This window comes from Pipistrellus kuhlii, unplaced genomic scaffold, assembly GCF_014108245.1.
Source record: "Pipistrellus kuhlii isolate mPipKuh1 unplaced genomic scaffold, mPipKuh1.p scaffold_m20_p_3, whole genome shotgun sequence".
In the NCBI taxonomy this organism is placed as follows: Eukaryota; Metazoa; Chordata; class Mammalia; order Chiroptera; family Vespertilionidae; genus Pipistrellus; species Pipistrellus kuhlii.
The window spans coordinates 86,637,527-86,664,534 of NW_023425529.1; the positions used below are offsets into that span (position 1 = coordinate 86,637,527).

General features: G+C 39.0%; 1 protein-coding gene across 6 annotated transcripts in view; it reads right to left on the bottom strand.

Moving 5' to 3' along the window:
- The window catches only part of USP12 (ubiquitin specific peptidase 12), a 64,169-nt gene that overhangs the window by 35,843 nt on the left and 1,318 nt on the right, over window positions 1-27,008 (bottom strand). For 3 of the 6 annotated variants that reach the window (XM_036455721.2, XM_036455722.2, XM_036455719.1), the window contains exons 2-3: window positions 13,446-13,526; window positions 123-336 (exon numbers count right to left, since the gene is read on the bottom strand). In XM_036455721.2, the coding sequence (XP_036311614.1) occupies window positions 123-336; window positions 13,446-13,526 (295 nt within the window). Of the gene's footprint in view, window positions 1-122; window positions 337-13,445; window positions 13,527-27,008 lie in introns of those variants that run through there. The other 3 variants (XM_036455720.2, XM_036455723.1, XM_045588464.1) reach the window with 2 other exon arrangements.

Here is a 27,008-nt window from a genome sequence, read left to right on the forward strand (position 1 = left end):
GAAACCCTAAACCCCAATATGATATTGGAAATAGGGCTTTTGGGATGCCAGTTAGGTCTTGATAGCTGAGATTAGTGCCCTAATCAGGAGAAACATGAGAGCTTCTCAAGTAAAAGGATTACCATTTTCTTTCCGTAATCTTGTTATGAACTTCTTGGGAGGTATTACTCCAACCTTTTTCTTCTGGGTGGCTATGCTATGGAACAGATCCGCTAAGCACGTAAGAAGGTTCTCCTTCTTCCTAGGCTGACTCTTGTATGCAAGAACTTTTTCCCGAAATGGACGACAAAAATAAAGTGCTTGAAGAACTGAATTGCAGTAGCAGGTATTCCCAAACTAGAATAGAAAAAAAATTTTTGGTTAAATTTAAGACAACACATTTTTAAGAGAAAGAATTTCCATGTGTATAGTTGAGAGAAGAGAAAGAGATAGATATTTTTGATCCTTACATATTAAAAGGTATCTAAAAAATAGAAAGTTATTCTTACTGCAAACCAGCCATATTAACAATAAACAGATCATCTAGGCATCGTCTCAGATTAAAATTGAAAGAAAATATATGCAATAAATCTGGCCTTTCTGAAAACTCGTTTAAAGAACTATATAGTTTAAGTAGCAACGTTAGTAAGGGTTTCAGATTCTGGATAATTTTAAAATTCCCTTTTTATTGATAGTATTGTTGTATATTAAGCATTTTATATATTATACATTTAAAAGTATAACTTTCAAAAATTATTTTAAAAACACAAAAGTGAGGTGTGTATTTTTTAATCAGATTCTTAAGGGCAACCCATAAACAAACAAATAAACAAAAAAGCTAGAAAAAACAAGACCCTTTGAAATATTACATTAAAAATCTTCAATGTGAGTCTTACAACCACTGAAATGCTAGATGACTTATTCTTGCTCTGTTAGAAAGAAATGAAGTTTAACCCGAGTTATATTCTAAACTATGTATGGCTCTGTCTCTTATTGGCCATGTAATCTGGAGTATGTCACAACACCTTACTGAATTTCAATTTCCTCCTCTTTAGGAAAAACTATACTAACTACAGAGAAAATGACACAAAGCTTAATAAGCATCTATTGCCTTCTTTTTCCCTTCCCACTAATAGACATTGGCTCCTAAAGTAAGCTGATTAAAATACACCGAAAAATCTATGAATGAGGGTTTGGGGAGTACTTTAATACTGTAGAAAGGGAATGATGACAATTCTTACAGTACTACCATGGGGTGAGATCATATATATATTAATTTAAAAGGCTAGGTAAGGCCCTAGCCAATTTAGTTCAGGGAAGAGAGGGTCAGCTTGCATACTGGGTTCTATTTTAGTTAAGGGCATGTAACTCCATTGTAGGCTCAATCCCTGGTTGGGGCACATAAGGAGGGCAATCAATCGATGTGTCTCTCTCACATCAATGTTTCTCTCTCTGTCTCTCCCCTTCCCTTCCACTTCCTCTTTAAAAATAATAAATAAATAAATAAATAAATAAATAATAAAAATATATCCTCCAGTGAAGATTAAAAATAAATAAATAACTTCAAACAACTTTAAAACAGAATTTTTACTATACATACCATGGAAATACAATCTAGAATAAAGAACAAATATAAAACATCATTTAGACATACTGTTAGAACTAATCCACTGATATTTTTTAAACCTAGTACAGATATACTGTAGGATAAAGCAAACAAGGGATTATTTTAATATCCTTAGGAACCAAAATTTTTAATGTAAAGAGAAAAAAGGTAATACAAATCACAGAGTAAAAGCCCTATAAACTTACATTGGAATTACTATTCAATAGAAATATCAGTATAAAATAGTGCCTTTTTGTAAATCTGAGAGAGAGAATGTGTGTTTGTTCAAGGTCTGTCCACCGAAAAGGCCTAGCAGCAATAAGCTTTCCCTGTACCCACACTGTGGCCTCTAAAAAGCCTTTTCCCACAGGACAGGAAGGAACTAAAACATCTTGCAGATAGGGTTATGCAAGGTCTGAGACAGGAAATAAACAATCTATAAGATTAGCCTAGAGAATATTTCAGTGTGGATATAAAAGCCAACTTGCATCAAGAATTACCACAACGAATAAAGAGCACATCAACTACATAAAAATCTATAAATTAATAATAACATTTTAAAAACTCTGTCATTAGTCTTCAATGGAGGTTGTAAACTAGCATATAGTAAGAAAGCAAGTTTTATCTTGCCTTTATATAAGAGCCTTATTTCAGGGGGCACTAAATAGTTGAAAAAGTGAATTCTTGTTCATAGATAATTTCAACTAATAAATTCAGAAGAAATGGTTGTAAATAATGAATTAGGCAAAAACTATCGATACTAAAAACATTAAAGATTGATATGAAACTTTAAAATGAAGACCTGAACCCCCAATGCATTCCAGCATCATTAAAAATGAACAATAAATTTTTATTCTTGTGAAGTAATATAAAACATTTCCTATAAAGCATTCTTGTCTTACAAAACACAACCACTAAACTTTTGTCAAGTGTCTAGATGGAATTACCAATTTATAAGACATTCAGGAACAAAAGAACAAATTAAACAATACCACAAAAGCAGGAATAGGGACATGAGATTCCTAGAGGATATATGACTTCTCCATTCATAATGTTAATCAGAGCCAAGAGCTGATAAAGGCAGATGCTTTTCTTAAAAATTTATCTTTATTGTTTAAAGTATTACAGATGTCCCCTTTCTTCCTCCAACTCCATTGACCCCCTTCTTCCTCACCCTTTCCTCCTCCCCAGGTCTTCACCACACTATTGTCTGTGTCCATAGGTTATGCATATACTCATAAGTTCTTGGGTTATCACCCACGCACCCCTCTCCTCCCCTCCCTTCTGAGATTTGTCAGTCTATTCTATGCTTCTATGTCTCTGGATCTATTTTGTTCATTACCAGTAGTTTATTTTGTTCATTAGGTTCTACATATGAGTGACATCATGTGGATACTTGTCTTTCTCTGACTGGCTTATTTTGCTTAGCATAATACTCTCCAGGTCCCTCCATGCTGTCTCAAAGGGTAAGAGATCCTTCTTTTTCATTGCTGCATAGTATTCCATGGTATAAATGTACCACAACTTTTTATTTACTGGGCAGATGATTTAAAGGCTTTCTAGAGAAATGCTAAAAGAAGTGTGTGATGATGCTGCATTAATATTGTTTATAAATATAACTAGGGATATACTTCAATAAAACTTATTCAAGGGGCTAAGGATACCCGCAGTTGAACCTATAATTATAAAGATTAATTTACCAATTAGTACTAATATGAAAAATACAATGACCAGCAAACTATGGCTCTGTCAATTGAAGATATAATCTCCATAATTTGGATATTTTTATTAAAGAATAAGCAATAAGGTCTCTGACAACTTCCACAGAGGAAATAGATAAAAACAAAAGATAGCATCTCACAGTATATTAGAAAATTTTATAATGAAGCTTGATCTACCTATAAAAAATCATAATAAGTAAATGGGATAAGCTGAAGAACTAGAGGAAATCTATATTTTGTACAGAGGGTTGAAAGTCAGCCCCTTGCTCATCTTCTGAATATAAATCAAATGGTAACATTATAATCATTTATTTGAGGTTTCTAGTATGGCCTTCATTTACTTACCTTCATCCATCCCACCGAAGAAATATTAAAGGCTGAAGTATTTCTTCAGAATATGCTAACTTTTCATCTTATTCACAACTTTGAAACTTCAATTGTTTGATTTTTAATAGTAACTTTCATTCAAGTTCCTAAGAACTAAAGTTATATCCTTAAAGTAAATACTGATACAAAAAAGTGTCTGGGATGACTTCCTCTATTCTCCTTTTTTCTGAATGCTCAATTTCTGAAAAAAAGACATTCTTTAGGGTTGAAATCTAACCTGTGGTTTTTCCTGCTGAGTCTGATGATCAAAGATATGACTAGAATTAAAATCAGAGGAAACAAATTTTAAAAGTTGCCACTCTCCTCAGGACCAGATCATAAATTTTTTTTCAACTACATGTTGAACACAATGACCTATTTTTGCTTTCTCTAATGACTTTTCCCCTAAAGCTTAAAAAATGCCCCCTCCAGTAAATATTTATTATATGCACATCAATATAGATTAGTTAAGCATATATCCCTAATATATACATAGTTTATAAATTCTATATGTAACACATTGCGTACACTAAAAATATAACTGTGATTTAAATGAAGTTAACACTTGAAATTTTTGTATAACTTATACTAATTTTTTTATTTCCACTAAAAATTATTGATATTTAAGTGAGAGCAATAAAACTGGAATTTGTTTGGGGTTGTTTTATAAATTGAGTTACAGATTTTAATACAGTGATTTAATAGTGTGAGTTATTTGGATATGTAGTTTGAATGGCTATCAAAGTTGAAAAAGATATCTTCACAAAGATACATATGTAGATCTAAAAATGGAAAAGAGTTTCCTTTATAGCATTTGCTCTCTAAATTATAGTGTTAAATTTTAAACTCTTATCTGCCAAATTTGTTTGAATTCTTTAAATAACTACCTGTCTTATGAGAAACACAGCAAAGCAACTAAGCGTACCTGAACATGAAGCCAAACTAAGTTTGAGTCTGGTTCTGCTACTTGACCTTGGAAAATTATTAAGCTGCTCTGTTCCTCAGCTTCCCAACTGAACAATGGGGTTTATGACAGCACCTACTTCTTAGAATCTTGTAAAGAATTAAATAATCTACACAAAGCACTTAGGATAGTTCCTAGCACCTTATCATTCAGTTACTTTTGAAATAACCTTTTAAAGCCATTTGGCCATTTTGAAGAATTAGCATAACTGAAATTAAATCATATAATCTCTAAGTCTATATTTAAATTATAATACATTGCAACAGCATCCTATCTAATAAAGAGGGAACATGCAAATTGACCATTACTCCAACACACAAGATTGCCACCCCCATGTGGACACAAGATGACCACCACAAGATGGCTTGCAGGAGAGGGCAGTTGTGGGCGATCAGGCCAGCAGGGGAAGACAGTTAGGGGTGATCAGGCTGGCAGGGGAAGACCATTAGGGGTGACCAGGCCAGCAAGGGAGGGCAGTTAGGGTGACCAGGCCTGCAGCGGAGGGCTGTTGGGAGAGACAAGGCCTGCAGGAGAGGGTAGTTGGGGGGGGGGGGGGGGGTACCAGGCCTGCAGGGGAGGGCAGTTAGGGGCAATCCAGCTGGCAGGGGAGTGGTTAGGGGATAATCAGGCTAGCAGGCAGAAGCAGCTAAGGGCAATCAGGCATGCAGGGGAGTAGTTGGGAGCCAGCAGTCCTGGATTGTGAGACGGCAGTCAGACATCCCTTGAGGGTCCCAGATTGGAGAGGGTGCAGGCTGGGCTGAAGGATACCCCTATGCCGTGCACGAGTTTCATGTACCAAGCCTCTAGTACACGAATAAGAGAGTGTTATACTATTATCTCTTTGGCACTATTGGACTTGAGGTAACAGCGCACCATTTCACATGAGGATGAGGATATGGCATGGATGCCAGTATCATCCATTTATTAAGAATTAGTAAAGCTTAATCTAAGTTTCATTTTAAAATAAAAATAAAGCTTAGAAATTCTAATATTTTCTTCCCATTTCCCTAAGATCATTTTACATTACTTTTAGAGACTACTGGTTTTAACATTATATCAACCATTTACAAACGTTTAAATGCTCCACTGTGCCCCATGGTGGAGGTTGGTGTTGGTGTCTGTCCTGTGAACATCCCCCTCTAGGAAAGGCCCTCTTCCCTGGGACCACTGTTTCTGTTTAGGTGGCCCTGTCTGTAACGCTGTACTTCATATTGCCCTATCCAAACCCTCACTGCAGCCAAGTGGACCTAATCCAAAAGTGTCCTTCCACATGCTAGCGGACATCTGTCACCTACACCACACACTTCTCTACTACCCCCTGCTTCCTTTTACAAACTGGTTTCTCTAAGCAAATTCTGTAGGGCTGTCTATTAATCACAAATCCTTTTATAGGTTGGGCACTTGGCAGTGTGGGGCACTTGATCCAATTTAGCCAGAGAATCTGGACCAGAATTGTCAGGTCTGATGTGGATATTCTCTAAGATTTCGGATAATGTAAAATTCAATTAGCCAATGGCCATCAAATTGTTGCAAAAGAAAACAGAACTAAGAGACATTTACCTAATCAATTTCATAACCCACAAAGAGAACGTTTCACTTTTATTTCTCTCTCATCCATAATGACCCTTGTTCCCTAGATCTGGAATTCCAACTAATGACTACTAGCAACTCATCTTTTATAAAATGGTCTAGGAACACAATTATCCTATATAATAAAAGGCTAATATGCAAATCTACCAAATGGTGGAACCACCAGTTGCTATGACATGCACTGACCACCAGGGGGCAGATGCTCAATGCAGGAGCTGCCCCCTGGTGGTCGGTGAGCTCCCACAGGGAGAGCGCCACTCAGCCAGAAGGCAGACTCATGGCTGGCGAGCACAGTGGCAGTGACAGGAGCGTCTCCCACCTCTGTGGTAGCACTAAGGACTCCCAAGGAGTCCTGGACTACGAGAGGGCAAGGCAGGGCTGGTGCACAGCATTCATCCACCCCCAGTGCATGAATGCTGTGCACCAGGCCTCTAGTAATTTTATAACAAAGATTTGAGAGGGAAACATATCCCATGGTAGCCTCACAAATAGATTTAATGAACTCAACCTCTTAAGTTTAGGGATTATTGTATTAGAAAATTAATGTAGAACTATACAATAAAATAATGCAAATATGCTGTTAATAATGTATCAACTGCACAAAAAGTAGCAAATGCAATCTACTATCAACTCTAAGTACTCATTAGCTACAAGAAACAGGGAAGAAGGCAATCTGGTTTATCAGAATAAAACAACTTATTTTCAAATAATTAGCTTACTGTATAAATAGCTGGCATGCAAGTAAGATATTTTTCAGCAAAAGAAAGCTTCCAGGGACAGGAAATAAAAAAAGTTGAAATGTCAATCTCTCAATTAACTAAGCAACCCTCCCCTGACCCAAAATTCTAACCTTAATTTTTAAGAAACTCCTATAGTATAAACTACAAATAAAAAACCGAGAGGGGAGCAAGAAAGAAACAGAAGTAGTAATTTAAGGGCTTACAGAAAAAGGTTAAAAGTAGAAAACACAATTGCCAAGTAGCCTGAAGTACAAATCACAGGAAAGTTAATATTTATACTGGTTCTGCTAAATCTACTCTTACCACTAATTTATTTCTGAGCATAATTCAAGGTGTTCATCAATCTTTCATAGCCAGAGCACTGGCTACCTGTGGTACCTCAACTCTTTATCATAACTAGGAATAGAGATCAGAAACTATACTTCTACTCATCTAATGAATCTGTAGAGGGGATAAAGACAAAGCTTCCTCTGACGGTCTCTTACTAATAACTTCATTCCCTTCTGCTTCTCTCTCATTTTTAAAATATATTTTTATTGATTTCAGAGAGAAAGGAAGAGGGGCAGAGAGAGAGAGAGAAACATCAATGATGAGAATCATCAATTGACTCCTCCCTGAACGCCCACTACTGGGGATCGAGCCTGCAACCTAGGCATGTGCCCTGACCTCCTAGTGCATAGGTTGATGCTCAACCACTGAGCAACACCAGCCAGGCCATTCTACTTCTCTTGATTTCATTGAATCTCAGTTACTCAGCTTAGGGAAAAACACAAAGATTATCTTTTGCATTCAGATTAATCCACGAGAAGTAATAAAAATGGAATCTTCTGCCCTAGCCGGTTTGGCTCAGTGGATAGAGCATTGGCCTGCAGACTGAAGGATCCCAGGTTCGATTCCAGTCAAGAGTACATACCTCGGTTGCAGGCTCCTCCCCAGTCTGGGCCCTGGTCGGGATGCATGTAGGAGGCAACCAAGTTTCTCTCACATCGATATTTCTCTCTGACTTTCCCTGTCTCTCTCATTCTTTCTAAAATTCAATGGGAAAATATCTTCAGGTGAGGATTTAAAATAAATAAATAAAAATAAAGTGGCTGTACCATTTTTTTTAAAAATTAAAAAGTGGTATGTTAAAAAAAAATGGTACCTTCATAGAAACCCATTTTGTAGACGATCAACAATGAGATTTTGATACTGTTATTATATTAAATTAAAAACAGCAGCAGAGTCGTGGCCGAGGTGGGCCCACGCACTGAAGGGTCATGACTCGATTCCTGATCAGGGCCTGTACCTGGGTGGCGGTTTGTTCATAATCCCCAACAGGGCTTGTGCTGGAGGCAAGCAGTTGATGTCTCTCTCTCATATCAATGTTTCTCTCTCTCTCTCTCTCTCTCTCTCTCTCTCTCTCTCTCTCTCTCTCTTTCTCTCTCTCTCGTTCTCTTGCTCTCTCTTTCACTCTCTTTTAAAAGCAATGGAAAAAATATCCTCAGGTTGAGTATTAACAACAATAAAAAAAAAACACCACACACAAAACAAACAATTTTGAAAAAACAGAAAAAAACATTATAGAATTTTAATACTCATTTTATCTAGGATGTTGTGTTACTTGTTTTGAGGCTATCTGTAAAAAAAAAAGTTAGACACAAAGTTGGTGGTAATAGTAGATAAAAAGTTGCCTGGCCAGTATGGCTCAGTGGTTGAGCATCGACCTACGAACCAGGAGATCACAGTTCAATTCCTGGTGAGGGTACATGCCCAGGTTGTGGGCTCAATCTTCAGTAGGAGGTATAAAAGAGGCAAAGGCAACTGATCAATGATTCTCTCTTGTCATTGATGTTTCTTTCTCTCCCACTCTGAAATCCACTTAAAATAATTTTTAAAAAATAGTTAGACACAAAGTTGAAATACATGATGGGGTAAAAGTAGGTTTACAGTTACCGTGTTTCCCCGAAAATAAGATCTCCCCTGAAAATAAGACCTAGCACAACTTTGGGAGAAAAAATTAATATAAGACACTGTCTTATTTTCGGGGAAACAGGATATCAGTATACAAAACACAGAGTGTATTCTATATTATTATTTATTGTATTTTTTTCCATACAAACAACTGTAAACTTACTTTTGCCCGTCTATATTTAATTGGTTTTTTAAAATTGATTTTAGAAAGAAAGGGAGAGAGAAATGTCAACATCAATTGGCTGCCCCCTAACCAGGAATCCAAACAAAAACGCTTAACCACAGAGCCACACTGGCTCGGCCCAGCCTGTATTTATACTGGCAAAGGTTAAAGGCAAAACGACTTTTAATATGTAATCCTACTAGAGGCTCAGCGCACGATTAAATCCTGAAGGTAGAGTCCCTAGGCCTAGCCTTCTGTGATTAGGGCCATCTGCTGCTGCTCACCACTCGCCAGGCCAAACACCGCCTCCACTGCCTGGCTGTCAGGCCACTGGGATCACCAGTTCATCCCCGGCTGCTCAGGGTTTCAGGTGAGAAAGCAGGTGCTGGGCCGGCTACTGATGGAACACGCTGCCTGCTTGGAACCGCTCACACAGGTGCCGCCGCCACTGCTGCTGGGGCTTGTGGTGCTGAGAGGCTGTGGGGCGTGCCCATGACCTACTCCAACCTGGCATGAGCAGCCCTAGCGGGCAGCACGTTCCATCAGTGGCTAGCCTGGTGCACGCACATGGAGGTGAAGTTAGTAATGCCCGCTTTCCCAAAGGCCTGATCCCCCAAGCAGCCAGGGATTAGCTGATGATCCCAACAGCCTGACAGCCACCCAGTCCTCCCACCACCGACTCCGATTCCCCCATTTGCCATCGCTGATCCATCAGAACCTGTGGACTAGGGGAGGAACAAAGAGGTCAGGAGTTCAGCCTGCTCGCCAGTCCCTAGTCCCGTCCCACCCCTGCTTGTGCACTGGGAGGGAGAAACGGAGGGACCCAGAAGTAGTCAATGGCAACCAGTCATTTGGTCGTGACACCTCTTGGCCTTTTATTATTATGACTAGTGGCCTGGTGCACAAAATTTGTGCACGGAAGGGGCGGTTCCCTCAGCCCAGCCTGCACCCTCTTCAATCAGGGACCCCTTGAGGGATGTCCGATTGCCAGTTTAGGCCCGATCAGGATCAGCCTAAACCAGCAGTCGGACATCCCTCTCACAATCTGGGACCGCTGGCTCCTAACCACTCACCTGCCCGCCTGCCTGGTTGCTGCCCCTAACTGCCTTCCCTTGCTGGCCTGGTTGCCCCCAACTGCCTTCTCCTGCTGGCCTGATCTCACCAATAACTGCCGTCCCCTGCCAGCCTGGTTGTCCCCAACTGTCCTCCCCTGCCAGCCTGATCTTGTCAACTGTCCTCCTCTGCTGGCCAATTTGGTTCTAGTCAATTTCTATGCCAGTCAGCGTCAAAAGCTCCACCCCTTAGGCAGCCATTGGTTCCTCACAGTTGACCCAGATTTGGTTCTAACTGGTCAGTTTCTATGCCAGTCAGCATCAAAAGCTCCGCCTCCTGGGCAGCCATTGGCTCCTCACAGTTGACCCAGGTTTGGTTCTAACTGGTCAGTTTCTATGCCAGTCAGCGTCAAAAGTTCCGCCTCCTAGGCAGCCATTGGCTCCTTACAGTTGACCCAGATTTAGTTCTGATTGGTCAGTTTCTATGCAAGTCAGTGTTAAAAGCTGTCTGGTAGGCAGTCACTGCCTCCTCACAATTGACCCAGATTTGGTTCTGCCTGGCCAGTTTCTATACTAGTCAGTGTCTCTGGGCCTAACAACAGGGCCTGATCAGAAAGGCAGGGCTGATCAGCAGTCCCGGTGGAGGCTTGTAGAGAAATGGAGGCAGGGCTGCTTGCCAGGCAAGGGGAGAGAGGCAAGTGCTGGTCAAAAGCTGCCACAGATGCTACAGATCAGCCCCAGCTTCTCTCTTCAGGTCTCTTTCCGGGCCTGATTCAAAGCCAACTCAGCAATCACTGCTGGGTCATCAGGCCTGCAACCACAAGAGTTAGTGCTAGGTTGCCATGGCAACCCAGTGCTGACTTCAGGATGGTCAGCCTTTGATCATGATTGGTCATTACACCCTGGCTCTTTATTATAGAGATGATTGTTCTTTAAAAAATGGGTCTTTTGGGAGACTGTCAATGGGCACAACTTTACTACAATTCAACATACATATTAGCATTGGAGTCTGAACCAAATAAAGGTGAGTCACCAAAGAAATTGGGGTTCTGCCATACCCAGAATTGAAATGAGGCTTTTGATCACTAGACAACTCAGAAACAATCCAGTAAGTATAAGAAAACTTCAGCAACAACAAAAACTATAAATACTAACCTGAGAAAAATAACAGAAAATACTGCCTTTGTGAAACAAGATAAAAAATTTTAAAAAAGCAAAAGTAACAGTCTAAGAAATAAAAAGTGTAATGAGTTGAGAAAAAGTCAAAGAAATCATCTAAAATGCAGAATTAAAAAGGCAGATGATCAAAAATGGGGGGAGGGGAAATATAGAGAATCAGTCTAAGTGTTTCAATATGCATCTAACAGTATTATAAAAAAAGAACAGAGAAATTATGTTAATTGAAAAGAAATTATTCAAATAATAGGATCAGAAATGTTCTAAAACTAAGGAAAAGAAATCATCAGTCTGAACAGGTACATAAATGCCCAATGAAATAATGGGAGGGAGGAGATCAAGTCACATGAAAACTCAGAACATTGTGAATGGTAGATACAGGGCATCCTAAATGCCACAGACCCAATGGAGAGATAGCCACATACAGAAGAGATCAAGAACCACAATGGTATCAGCCCTCTCAACAGAAGTCAGAAAATAATACAATAAGGCCTTTAAAAATTCCTCAGGAAGGTTATAACCTAAAACCTATATGTAGCTGTTACAATAACAAAAATATTTTTAGCCCAGCTGGCATGGCTCAGTGGTGGAATGTTGAACTATGAAACAGGAGGTCAAGGTTCGATTCCCTATCAGGGTACATGCCCGGGTTGCAGGTTCGATCCCAGTGTAGAGCATGCAGGAGGCAGTCAATGATTCTTTCTCATCATTGAATTTTCTCTCTTTCCCTTTCCTTTCCTCTCTGAAATCAATAAAAATATATTTTTTAAAAAATTTACATAATTTATCTCAAAGTTTATCTCCCATGTACACTTCCTAAAGAAGCTACTGTATAATGTATTCATCAAAGCCAGGGAGAAAACTGAAAAAGAAAACAGGATCTAGAAAAGACGAAACGTGAAGGGAATGTCCAAGTAGTGGAAAAGGAAGGGCAGGTAATGGCTGCACAGAAGGACAGAAGGCTCCAAGGAAGGGAGTATCTGCCTAACGGACATGTTCAGTGAAAATTGATATTGAGAAAATATTTTTGTTTTTTGTTTTTTTAGTTCTGATGAAGATTAACTGGAAGAGTAAATGGAAATTAATAGAAAAATAAAGCAATTCCATGTTGGGAAAATAACAGGGGATGGTGGAAAAAGAACTAACTTTCTTATCTGTCCTAACAGGAAGTCAATAGATTATTGTTGTTTTTTTAAATAGCAGAATTTTAAAAGAAGTATAAGCACTTTAATAATCTAAGGATAAATCCCAGAAAAAAATAGTCTGAGGAGTAATAAGTAGTCTTCAATGCAGAGGGGCTAGAGGGTGGAGACTGCCTATTCTTTGTGATAAGCTTTACACTTGCAGATGTGAGTCCCAGAGCAGGTGAGGGTATACATGTCACTCCAACTGCTTTTCCCCAATCACACAAGAAATCTATCTCACACATCATAATAACATACTAGTATTTAGCGACACACCAATTTTGTTCAATTTAACTTAATTACCTGTAACACCATATGTAGCATATTTTTAAATACTCACCATGGATGCACCTAACAGTATAGCACAATAGTATATTAATTACCACAATAATTATATAATACAGATTTGTGGTGTTTTCTGATGTTGCAGAAGTGTTAAAAATTCTAAAGCAGGTTCTTCCAAAATTTCAAAAATGTATAATTACTAGAATTATCTCCACAAGGATTGAGGATGTATTTTTTCCCCATACTTTTATATTTATATTAGAACAATGTCAGAGGTAAAATGACAAAGACCCTATCTCAACACATGGAGGAACTGACTAAACTATTTGGACCACTTATATGTAGACATTTAATTAGATCTGAAAGAATCAAGAGATCATTTGGTCTAAACCATATGAAATTTTGGTTATGAGAAAATTTTGACACAAAATAGGAAACATCAGGCTTATAAGTAGAAACTATTATATCTCCAAGACACTTAAGTCACCAGATAACTTTGTTCCCTGACATTAAAGATAAATTAAAAATTCCAAATCAAGTTTCTTGGCATTAAGTCTACTGATATAAATGAACATGTTTTCTTTAATGAATTATGAAATGCATTCATCATTTTTAAAACCTACTTCCAAACATAATTCTGAAGGCTGAACATCAATGAATACTTACATTGACTAATCCAAAATAGTGCTCATTGACTGGAAATTGTTCTGGACCAATCTCTTTCTCTAATGCCGAGGCATTGGCGCCCTACAAAACAAAAATAAAATCACAATGAATGTAGGCATTATAAAAACATCCTTTAAATAACTATGCTCTTTATAACTACCTAACATTACTGAGAAAAAATAGAGAGGAGTGTGCAACACTGCCTCCACTCCCTTCCTCTGGAATTTCAGTCACTGAAATTACCGTATTTTTCGGACCATAAGATGCACTTTTTTCCCCCCAGAAGTGGGGGGAAAAAGTCCCTGCATCTTATGGTCCAAATATAGCCTACACATATATTTACTTTAAAAAAAAAGTTTTTTTACTTGCCCGGCTCTGTGTGGTCTCTGTGTGCTTGCCCGGCTCTAAAATGGTTCTAAATGCAGCTGTTTACTTTACAGGGTTGATTACATGTGTTTATGTCTGTGATGTTAGGTTTTAATGCACATAAAATATTTTAGGACACTATTTGTTTCAGAGTCTTTTTTTCTTCATTTCCCTTCTCTAAAAACTGGTGCGTCTTATGGTCCGGTGCGTCTTATGGTCCGGTGCGTCTTATGGTCCAAAAAATACGGTACTAGTCAAAGGTTTTAAATCAATTGTCTTATATATACTCAAAAACAAAAGGAAACAAAAGAACTAAAGACAATCAGGAGACTGCTGCATGAATAAATAGGGAACGTCAATAAAGAGATTATAATTATAATAATTCCAGATTTTTTATTTGCTTTCTTTTTAAAGTATAATAACTGAAATAAGAAATTCAATAAAGGAGTTCAATGGCAGATTTAAATAGGCAGGAGGAAAAAAAATCAATGAACTCGAAAATAAGGCAGTTGGAATTATTGTCTAAAGAGCAAAATGAAAAAATAATTCAGAAAAATGAACGGATACTGAGGGACCTATGGCATACCATCAAACATACCAACATATGCATGAGAATCCCAGGCAGAAGGAAAGAAGAAAGCAACAATAAAAAATAAAAAACCTGAAGAAATAATGGCCCAAAACTTCCCAAATTTTATGAAAGACCTGAATTTACACATCCAAGAAGTTCAACAAATATGGTACAGAAAAACTTCAACAAGATCTACACATTACAGAAAAATTGTAAAAGATAAAGAGAGAATCGAAATCTTGAAAGAAGAAACTCATCACAAAGGATCTGCAGCAAGATGAAGAGCAGAGTTTTCATCAGAAACCAGATGCCAGAAAGCAGAGGATAACATTGTAAGTGCTAGGAGAGAAAAACTGTCAACGAATTTCTAAAAATGTCAAAACTATTCTTCAGGAGTAAAAGAAAAATTAAGATATTCCAAAATAAATCTAAGGGTATTCATTACCAGTAGACCTATCCTACAATACTAAAGGGAGCCCTTCCAGTTAAAATGAAAAGACACTAGGCAATAACTCAAAGTCATGTAGAAAAATAAAAAAACGCAGATAAATGTAAAAGTATTATTGCACTTTTGGGAGTTATATTAGTTTTATTGAGAAATAATTGACATACATCACTGTATAATTTTAAAATACACAGCATGATGGTTTGACTTACATATATTATAAATGGATTACCACAGTAGCTTCATTAACATCCATCCATCTTCTCATACAGATACAATAAAAAGAAAAAATATTTCCTTGTGATGAGAACTCCTAGGATTTACTCTAACAACTTTCTTACATATCATATAGCAGTGTTAGCTATCGTCATCATGTTGTACATCACATCTCCAGTACTCATTTATCTTATAACTGTACTTTTTATTTTATTTTTTTTATTAAATTATATCTGTGTACATATTTTACCATTGCCTGCCCTCCCATACATACCTGTACTTTTTATTTTAACCCTCCCCCTTTTTCATATCCTACCTAATAAAAGAGTAATATACAAATTAGCCAGCACTCTACCACACCCACAAGCCATGCCCACAAGCCACGCTCATAAGCCAATCAGGAGCGAGTATGCAAATAAACCCAACCAAGATGGCTACAGCCACATAGAGCACACCCTGGCCGACCTAGGCCTCCACTCAAGGCTACAAAGTTTCAATTACAGAAGGTAAACAAATCCAAACAGAAATGGCGGCAGCCACAGAGCTGGAAAGAGCAGGAGGCTAGGGTTGCCCCAGCAATGGAAGAAGCAAAGCTTTATGCACACCCTGACCAGCCCAGGCCTCCACTTAAGGCTACAAAGTTTCAATTATAGAAGATACACAAACCCCAACAGAAATGGCTGCCGGCAGAGAGAGCAGGAGGCCTGGCTCTGCTCCAGGCTACAAAGTTTCAATTGTAGAAGGTAAATAAATCCCAGATACCAGGGCCTCTGCTTAGGTCACCAGGGGGCGTGGCTGGCCTGCAAACCACCACAGGCCCCTCACCCCAATGGAACCTCCACCCTGATCCAGGACACCCTTCAGGGCAAACCAGCTGGCCCCCACCCATACACCAGGCCTCTATCCTATCTAATAAAAGAGTAATATGGAGATTGACCATCACTCCAACACACAAGATGGCTCCCCCCATGTGGTCAAAGATCAATACACACACACACACACACACACACACACACACACACACACACGATGGCCACCACAAGATGGCCAGCAGGTGAGGGCAATTGGGAGGCACCAAGCCTTCAAGGGAGGGCAGTTCAGAGGGACCAGGCCTGCAAGAAAGGTCAGTTGGAGGCAATCAACCCTGCAGTGGAGGGCAGTTAAAGGTGACCAGACCAGCAGAGAAGGGAAGTTGGGAGCAAACAGACTGGCAGGGGAGCAGTTAGACATCAATCAGGCTGGCATGGGAGTGGTTAAGGAGTGATCAGGCTGGCAGGCAGAAGTGGTTAGGGGCAATCAAGAAGGCAGGCAGGCGAGCAATTGGGAGTCAGCAGTCCTGGATTGTGAGAGGGATGTCAGATTGCCCTCGAGAGGTCCCAGATTGGAGAGGGTGCAGGCTGGGCTTAGGGACACCTCGCATCCCCATGCACGAATTTCATGCACCGAGCTTCTAGTATAACATAAAAGGAAAACACATTAAACAACAATTAGAAAACTGTGTTAATGGGTGCATCATTAATATATGTAGAGACAGATGTGTATAGAACCAGAGTGTTAGTGTACTATTGGTATTATTAAAAATAGGTTGTCATCAATTTAAGATAATTGTAATCCCCAAGAAAACTAAAAAATATACGGAAAAGGCCGAAACCTGTTTGGCTAAGTGGCTGGAGCATCAGTCTGTAGACTGAAAGGTCCCAGGTTCGATTCTGGTCAAGGGCATGCACCTTGGTTGCGGGCACATCCCCAGTAGGGGGTGTGCAGGAGGCAGCTGATCGATGTTTCTCTCTCATCGATGTTTCTGACTCTCTATCCCTTTCTCTTCCTCTCTGTAAAAAATCAATAAAATATGTTTAAAAAAACATATATATATATGGAAAAGGAAGGAAGGGAATCAAAATGGTACATTACAAAAAAATCAAGTAAATATCAACAGTGACTAAAAGAGAATTATATTATTATTTTTTAAATATATTTTATAGGCCAAATAGACACAATAACAATAATAGGTACCATTTATTAAGTATCTATCTTGGGCCAAATACTACACCAGATACTTTACATACATGATCTATTTTAATTTCAAAACAACCCTTTTAGATATTACCCTAATTTGATAGATAACAAAATTAGCTATTTGAATCCTTAAAAGATTAAAAAGTTGATTAATGTATTCTTTCCTCATGTGTAAAGTAGTATCTAAATATAATAAAGTCATTTTAAAAGATTTTAATTTGAAAAGAGCTCCAAACTTGTGAACGGAAAGAAAAGCCTGGACCCTTTGCCTTCCAAGGATATTGTGGTACACAGTGGCAGTCTGTGGTGAATGAGCAGCTCGATTGAGGTCAGACTTACTTTTGTAACTTGGAATTTCCTTCTGTGTAGGTACAACTCGAAGAGGAGACATTGAAGAAGAACCAAACTGGGCCTATGAGAACTCACTCATGACAGATGACTCACATATTTATGCTGTATCCAGGTTGCCTACACCTTTAAATGATTGAAAAGATGCTACCATCTGGACAGATGGAGCATTTTAATTGGAGAATTAATGGACTTGTGATTTTGCTCTATTGATTTTTTCCCCCTTCTGCAATAGTAGGATGGTTCAGTAATAAATGTATGAGATCTTTTAAACTGCTGTTGTATTCTGGTTTGTATTGAATGATACAAGTGTTCTTGGCTACCAAGTACTTCAGTGTGGCTAATGTGAGTAAGAAATTAATTTTGGTTTTATCTTACTATTTTTATTCCTCACCCAGGAATATTTTTTATTGATTTTAGGAAGAAATATCAATCAGTTGCTTCCTGTACACTCCCTGAAAGAGAATTGAACCCACAACCTTTTGGTGCATGGGACTACACTCCAACCAAGAGCCTGTACACAGCTAAATTTTTATTTAATTGTAATTAAGTAGCTCCACGTGGCTAGTTGCTTTTATACTTTGTTATGAGAGCATTTTTTAAATTAAGGTATTACAAATGTGTCCTTATCCCCCCATTGTCCCCTCATTCCCCCAGTTCTGCCCTCATATTTTTTATATCCTCATGCCTGAGTGTAGCACATTCTTTTTAAAATGAATAGCATCTTTATATGCTCTTCCTCAATACAAGTAGGCATCATCTGAACCAGAGATAGACAAACTGGTCTACTGTCTGATTTTGTAAGGTCTATGAACTAGATTTCTGCAATTTAAATGGTTAAAAAATACGTTGACGCTAGAGAAATTAAAATTTACTGGATATTTATGTGCTGGGCACTATTCTAAGCACTTGGGATTAATTAGTTGGATTTGTCTAATATGCAAATGGGTAATAATAGGCCATTATGCAAGCCATGTCAAATGTCTGGAAAAGGTGGGAAGTAACAAGTGTCCTCATAACCAGTGAGGGATGGGGAGGGTTTCTTTGGGTCAGTCTCAGCTGTAAGGACTCATTCACAATTCCCTCAGGTCCGGTAATTTCAACAGATACTATCCCATCATACCTTAGTGTTGTGTTTGTTTTTTTTTATATATTTTCTTGATTTTTTTGGAGAGGGACGGAGAGTTAGAAACATCGATGAGAGAGAATCATCGATCAGCTGCCTCTTGCACAACCCCCACTGGGGATGTGCCCGCAACCAAGGTACATGCCCTTGACCAGAATTGAACCTGGGACCCTTCAGTCCGCAGGCTGACGCTCTATCCACTGAGCCAAACCGGTTTTGGCTGTATCAGCAGTTTTAAGGCTACATGACATCGCACTGCAAGATTAAGAGAACTTAGTTGTCTAATGTGATTTTTTGAAGGACATAATTTTGAAGCAATTCTTTACTCAAAATTATCCTATTAAAGAGTTGAATTTTTTATTTTTCAGTTACAGTTTACATACAATACTATAGTAAAAGGTTTATTTTATTAGGAAAACAGATTTGTTCCACTTCATTTATTTATGCATTCATTGGTTGATTTTTGTATGTGCCCTGGCTAGCGAACAAACCCACAACCTTAGTGTATTGGGACATATATTGTTGATTTTTGACAGAGAGGAAGAGAGGGATAGAGAGTTAGAAACATCAATGAGAGAGAAACATCTATCAGCTCCCTCCTGGGTACGTGCCCACAACCAAGGTACATGCCCTTTATTGGAATTGAACCTGGGACCCTTGAGACCACAGGTCAACACTATCCCGTGAACCAAATTGGTTAGGGCATGTTTTACCATTAATTTCACAGAGAGGAAGGGAGAGGGATAGAGTTAGAAACATGAGTGAGAATCGATCAGCTGACTCCGTACACCCCCTACTGGGGGGTCAATCCCACAACCAAGGTTCATGCCCTTGACCAGAATCAACCCAAGACCCTTTAGTCTGAAGGCCGGTGCTCTATCCACTGAGCCAAACTGGTTAGGTTCTGCCCTCATCGCCCCCCACCCCACCCCACACACACACAATGACTATTTTGTAACTACCAATTTACACTTAATTTCTTCACCCTTTTTTCACCCAACCCCATGGGGATCCCATCTAGCAACCATTAAAATGTTTTCTAGCCGAAGCTGGTTTGGCTCAGTGGATGGAGCGTCAGCCTGCAGACTGAAGGGTCCCGGGTTCTATTCCGGTCAAGGGCATGTGCCTTGGTTGGGGGCACATCCCCGGTGGGAGGTGTGCAGGAGGCAGCTGATTGATGATTCTCTCATCGATGTTTTTCAACTATCCATCTCCTCTAAAAAAATGAATAAAATATATTTAAAAATAAAAAAATAAAAAAGACTTTAATTTGAGCCCTAGCCGGTTTGGCTCAGTGAGTATAGCATCAGCCTATGGATTGAAGGATCCCAGGTTCAATTCTGATCAAGGGCACATGCCCGGGGTAGGTTGCAGGCTCAATACCCAATAGGGGGTGTGCAGGAGGCTAAATCAAGGAAGAGATAAGTATATTTCAAGACTACTAAGGCTCTTAGTCCCTAGAGAGGAGAAGTGCATTTGTCAGAGGTTTCCAGTCCCTGACTATCCTTGTCTTCAAGTGACACTACCACTATGCTGGCCAGACCTACCCCAGCCTTTTCCTCCTCCCCTTTCCACTCACCCTGAAAATGACCTAAATTTTGACTGGGACCAAAGGACTTAAGTACATGTATATGAGCCTAACCAGTGATCATGGACAATAGGGGGGGTGAAGGTATGCGTGGGGAGGGGTTTATGATGGGAATGGGGGTGGGGGGAGAACAAATATATGATACCTTAATCAATAAAGTAATTTTTAAAAAATTAACTGGGGATTTTCACCTATAGTAAGAAGAGAATGTGCAGGCAAATCAAGAGATGTACTATGTTACTAAAATTCATTCTGCTGATATAGGGAATTCATACATTGTGATTATGAGTTCAATCATCCATTAAAATAAATACAGGGTTCCCAGCAGACACCTAAAGAATTGAAGAAGGGAACTAACATTTACTGAGCTGGATATCTGATATGCACTATCTTATTTACTCCTGACGAACCGTAAAGCAGTATTTCTAAAAAAAGGATATACTGAAGTCTTAACTCTCATAGCTCAGAATGTGACCTTATTCGTGCAAGAGTAGGCCTTCCTTCCCCTGCCTGCTGGTACCAGCTTCCCTCTGGGAACGCACTGACCGCCAGGGAGAAGCTCCTGCATCGGTGCGCACCATAGATACCAGTCGGTCCGTCGGTTGATCGGTAGGCTGGTCACTTAGGCTTCTATATACGTATATACGTATATGCACAGTGCAATACATACAGTCAGCCTCCACATCCTCAATTCCCAACCATGGACTTAAAATACTGGTTTTAATCCACAATTGGTAGAATCATATGTGAAAAAGAGAAATAGAGAGGGAGGCTGCCTAGGTAGTTATTGAAAAAAATGTGCATATGAGTGAAGCTGCACAGTTCAAACCAGTGTTGTTCAAAGGTGAACTGTACAGCACAACTACTAATCTATAGGCACAATATGCAATTCATAAAAGGACTTGTACTGTTAATTTCATTTTATTTTGCTTCCAATTTTCTTATGAATGTCTTCTATGAGAATGTAATATTTAACTATGGTGATATATTCTCAGTTAAGACATAACAAATCTAAATTAATGTAATCATTCTAACTTATAAAGTTGATATATTATAACTCAAATGTCAAAACAAAAACAATACTTCCAATTAAAAGAACCCCAAATATCACAAAATTATGTTTAGGTAGGAAAAAGTTAAACTTTATGTAAAACTTAGCCTGACAAAAATTATTATTTGGGAGTACAATGATGAAAATATTCTGTATTTTCCATTTATATAGCTTTAAATATGATATAAATATATCTACATTCTTTCTAAATGTTTTCTAGAGCAGCCGTCGCCAACCAGTTGTCTGCGAACCAATGGTGGTCCATGAGGTCCGAAAGGTTGACGACCACTGTTTTAGAGCATTTCTTTAAGAAACACAATAGCAATTAAAACTCTATTCTGAACCGCTAATGAAATGCTGGATCTAGGCAATGGATATCAACAGTTGCTAAAAATCATTAGGTGAAAAGCTGCAGAGGAACTGAGTAATACCCTGTTTCCCCAAAAATAAGACAGTGTCTTATATTAATTTTTGCTCCCAAAGATGCTCTAGGTCTTATTTTGAGGGGATGTCTTATTTTTCCATGAAGAATACGGTACACATTTATTGTTAAATGAAAATAAAGGAAATTTATTACCTATATATGGTACAGTAGTATGGTAGTTGTCAACACAAACCAGACAAACTGAATCCCACAGTATCAAGAATTTACTCATTTATTCAAGGACAATCATGTCATCATCTTCTGGAACATCATCATAACAATCCAATTCCTGAATTTCCTGGGGAATTTCCTGTGACTCCATTTCTTTCAGAATCAGTGGACTAAATCTCTCATGTTTAGCAATAGCACTGTCTTTAAATGAGTACTTCTTGTCAAGGTAGCCTGCTCGCAGTGCATTTGCAATGCAACTGTCAGTGATTTTCTCCCATGAATTCTTCACCCAAGTCACAACTTCTTGCAGTTTAGGTTTCACAAAGTTTCCAGGCTGATTTCTCTCCATTCTATTTTCAATGTAGTCATTAATTTCCATGCGCAAATTGTCTTTGAATGGCTTGTTTATTGCAATATCAAGAGTCTGGAGCTAAGGCCGTCATTCCTGTGGGAATCATTATCTGATCTATTTTTCTTTCTTGAAGAAATGTCTTCATGTCTTTAGCGTGGTAAGTGCTGCTGCATCCCAAACTAGCATACCTCTTTGGCTCCCTCGCATAACAAGCGGCAGCATTAAATCGACCCACTTAACTGCTTGTGTGGCCCAGGCTTTTTCAGTTTCAAAAATAAAAACACCCAAAACACATTCAATCTTTTCCTTCTTGCCCTTAGAAATGATTAAAGGTGGGATTTTAGTGCCATCCAGACGAATTGCCAAAATACAGTAAACATATGCACTTTCATAAGCAGTGGAGGGAATGTACACTAAGGAGGCACCCCGCTGTTCAATTGTTGTTTGAGATGATTGGCCCATAAACACTGCAGTTTCATCCATAGCAATCATGTTGCAAAGATTGTATTTAGAGAAGTCAGCATCATCAATAAAGGACTTGAATGCAAGTGCTCACTTAATAACTTGAGTACCTTCCAACCTAAACAATGTTGTAGATCTTCTTAAAGACAGTTCACTTCGCTGAAGGAAATTATCCAGCCAGTGTTGTGATGCTTTGAAGTCTTCAGGGCGCTATGTCAAACTGTGGTGCCATTGCAAGGGCAAATTCTTGAATCTGAACCCTATTCACAACCAAAGCCTCTGCTCTCCTGTCAACAACCCATTCACAGATCAGGTCTTCCAGCTCGGGAAAATAATGGTTGCCGACCTGATCCACACTTGTGCTTTTTAGTATTTCCCTTGTCCACTTGTTCAATGAGGTTACCATACTCTGCTTGCCATTTTCAGACCAATCGGATACTCAACATCTTTTCTTTGCAGAAAGCAGTAAGATTTTAGCCCCAAGAGTCTTCCACAATTCCTTTCTTGTACTCCAACGAGTAGCTTTTTCTTTTTACGCTCATTTCTAGGGGTAAAAAAAAAGAATTGGGGTATCAAGGTGGGGGGAGGGGGATCACTTAAAATGACACAGGGTGGATCAGAGGGGGGAATCAAAATGGCACAGGAGAGTCAGAGGGGGGATTACCATTTTAGTAACCCTTTTTGATCCTCCTGTGTCATTTTGATTGCCCCCTCTGATCCTTCTGTGTCATTTTAGGTGATCCCCCTCCTGCCACCCTGTGCCACTGAACACCTTCACCAGACATCCCCCCTTACCCGTTTATCATACATTTACCCCCTGGGGCCTGCCTGGGGACTGTCACGGGGCTTGCTGGGGCCTGGATCTGGGATGGAGCAGGGTCTGCCACTGACTGAGAACCTTCAGTCATCAGGAGGGCGGCCACGAGCATCAGGTAGTGTCACCAGAGACAGACCAGCACTCACCACCTTCGCCGTGTCCTGTCTGCTCTATCCTCCTGTTCTTCTACAGGCACCTGCGAAAATCTTCTCCCCTCTCCCGCCCCGCGCTCCGACCTCCGCTCTGCCTCCACACAGCAGTGACGTCAGGACTCCGAGTAACGTCACTGGTTACTAAACGCCAGTCGGGGCAGCCCTAGTGACCAGTTTACCGTAAATTAATTTTCATTCTGAGACAGAGCCTGGGGGGCCCTTATTTTCGGGGGGATGCCTTATATTTCACTCAGAAGGAAACCTTTAAATAGGTCTTATTTTCGGAGGATGTTTTATTTTCGGGGAAACACGGTATATACAGGCTTGCTCAAGGTAAACCTGTTAGATCCACTAATCAGCTAACTTGTGGCCTTGGCCTCACTGACACCACATTCTAACAGACCTATCTCACCCCGTGGATGCAGGTGGGCAAGCAGCCAGGCCAATGCCACCTCATGATCTACCTACCTTCCCCTGCAGCAACTTCTCTTTTATCCAGTCCCTCCCCAACAATCCCTTCCCAACTATGACTCCTATAACCACCGCATAGGAAGGGATAATAATTATCACAGTGGGAGCGAGTGAACATTTACGGAGCCCTGTCTCCATTAGTGGCCAGGATCCATACTATACTCTCTAATCCTAGGCCACCAAATACCGCTCTAGAACTTCCATCTCAATTTCAAAGCATAGGCCTCTCATTGGTTTTGGCCACTTTTCCCATTATTTCATCATTATTAAGTACAATATTAAAAATTGGGTAGCAACTCTGTGCCAGGCCCTGAAAGTTTCAAATTACTTCAGTAGCCAAATAAACACCATGTGATAGTGAAAATGTATTTTTCATGAACGAATAACAAAAGGCATTTCTAGAGATATCTTTGCAAATTTATTCAGGGCAATCTAAACATAACCACTCATTTGACTCAGGCTAACTTAAGTAAAGCAAACTAATTTTCACAGGTAAGCAGAACAGTGATCAAAAAGAGACACATCTGAAAGATGTGCTTTTAACACAGCTATTTAACCAAATTAAGATACTGCCAATTTGCAACCTTATGTTGACAAATGAAAAAATTATGTGAACTTTATTATTTACAGAATAAAGTTTTAATTCATCATAAGTGTTTCCACAGCTGCTGATTCTCTGAGAACCATCATTCTCTTTCCGTCCAGCCCCTCTTCTCTCCATCACTCCACACACACCTCCAACCTCATCCATGTTTAACCAAACTCACTTCGCTCAGGTATCAAGGACTCTGGAAACTGTTTTATTATATGCAGAAGTTAGTGCTCCATCAAAAGGCAGAAATAAATGACAGTCCCTCCCCTTAAGCCTTCACAATCTAAAAAGCAGATAAGAGGGAAATGTACAACACATTACATATGATAAGTGCTACTGAGATAACAAAAATGCAGTTAAGTTATATGAAGGGGGAATGCAGGATGGGGATGGACAGGGGTACGATTTTTCAGGTAAGGCTATCTGCTTGACAGACAGGTATGAATTTACTAGACAAAGGGGGAGACGGAGTGTTCAAAACCTAGAAAAATAGCATTTATAAAAGCACAGAAGTAAATATCTTCATTTTCCTTGATTGTTAATTTTGTAATTCTCAGAAGGTAAGTTACAGTTTTCTTTAAAGGATAAAATTGCAAATTACTTGTAGATATTTAGCATTACTTTGGAAGCACAACAAAATATAAATATAGCCGAAAAAGGTTTGGCTCAATGGATAGAGCGTCAGCTTGTGGACTGAAGGGATTCCGGTCAAGGGCATGTACCTTGGTTGCGGGCATATCCCCAGTAGGGGGTGTGCAAGAGGCAGCTGATAGATGACTCTCTCTCATTGATGTTTCTAACTATCTCTCTCCCTTCCTCTCTGTACAAAATCAATAAAATATACTTTTATTTAAAATATATATATAAATATATATACATATATATATAAACACAATTATATATAAATATATATATAAATATATATACATATATATATATATATAGACACAATTTTAACATTAGTTTTGAAACAATCTCATTTGGCCCGGCAATGGTGTTTTTGTATTTGCCAATAATGCGCAGACATCATATGTAATTAATGCCCCAGAGTAGAAGCCCTAGGAAGAGCTGTGGAGTCTATGTTCTTGAGATCAGAATCCCACTTACTCATGTTTGACTTGGCAAATCTCTCTGTGCCTCATTTTCCTAATCTGATTATAATATATTTTGCATTCACTAATATTTTCATTTGAATATTGTGTGTCTCCCTCAACTACATTATAATCACCATGAAAGCAGAGGCTGTCTTGATCACTGCTCTTTACCTAACATTCAGCAGTATTTAGCCCTTAGAGCAGTCGTAGGCAAACTCATTAGTCAACAGATCCAAATATCAACAGTACAACAATTGAATTTCTTTTGAGAGCCAAATTTTTAAACTTAAACCTCTCCTAATGCCTCTTCTTCAAAATAGATTCTCCCAGGCCATGGTATTTTGTGGAAGAGCCACACTTAAGGGGCCAAAGAGCTGCAGGTGGCTCGTGAGCCGAAGTTTGCCAACAAGGGACTTCGTGGGTGCCAAACGTATACCTGATATTCCCAAGTCAATGAAAGGTTGGTAAAGAGTAACACATCACTCCCGAAGAAGGAGACTTTGACAATGAACTTATGACCCAACAATCTGTGTAGCTCAGCAATCTGGCAAGATTATCACTCTCAAAGACTTAATTATCATATTCCTTCTGAAATAGAATAACTGGAATATCTAAAACTAATCTAAGTGACTCTCAAAAATCATGTTACTATAGTTGCTTTAATATCAATACCTCCTAAAATACAAATTGTGAGAAAAACAAATATCTATTTGAGGAAATGAATTCACCAATGACTCATTCTTCAATATGATTCCTGATATCCTGTAGATCAGTGACTTTAAACCGGTGTGCCACGAGAATTTTAAAAACATACAATATCTAATTATTTAGTCAGGGCATTGACCTCTTTTCCTAGACTGTAAAATAAAAAAAAATGATAACAGCCACTACAACAATAGCCATCAGTGTAAATGAATCAAAAGTATATCTATTTTTTTGTCAGAGCACAAAAAATAATTTTTATGTGCCACAGAATTCTAGTAATTAGTTTATGTGTGCAATGAGATGAAAAGGTTGAAAATCACTGCTGTAGGTTTTAATCCCATCTGATTTCAGCCATTTTTTAATACTGTCATCAGCATGCAGTATAGAATCTGCTTCTAAAGCATCTTGCGGATCTGATTCACCACTTCTTTTTAAAAAGGAATATAAAATATACCACCCTTAAATGGAAGATTGCTTGGGGATCTCCTATATGAAGTCGGGTGCATAAAAATAAAAAGGCTAGTAAGACAAAACCTAAGATTTCAAAATTCTTTTAAAACATAATTACCAGGCTCACGCTGAAAAGAATAACTTTT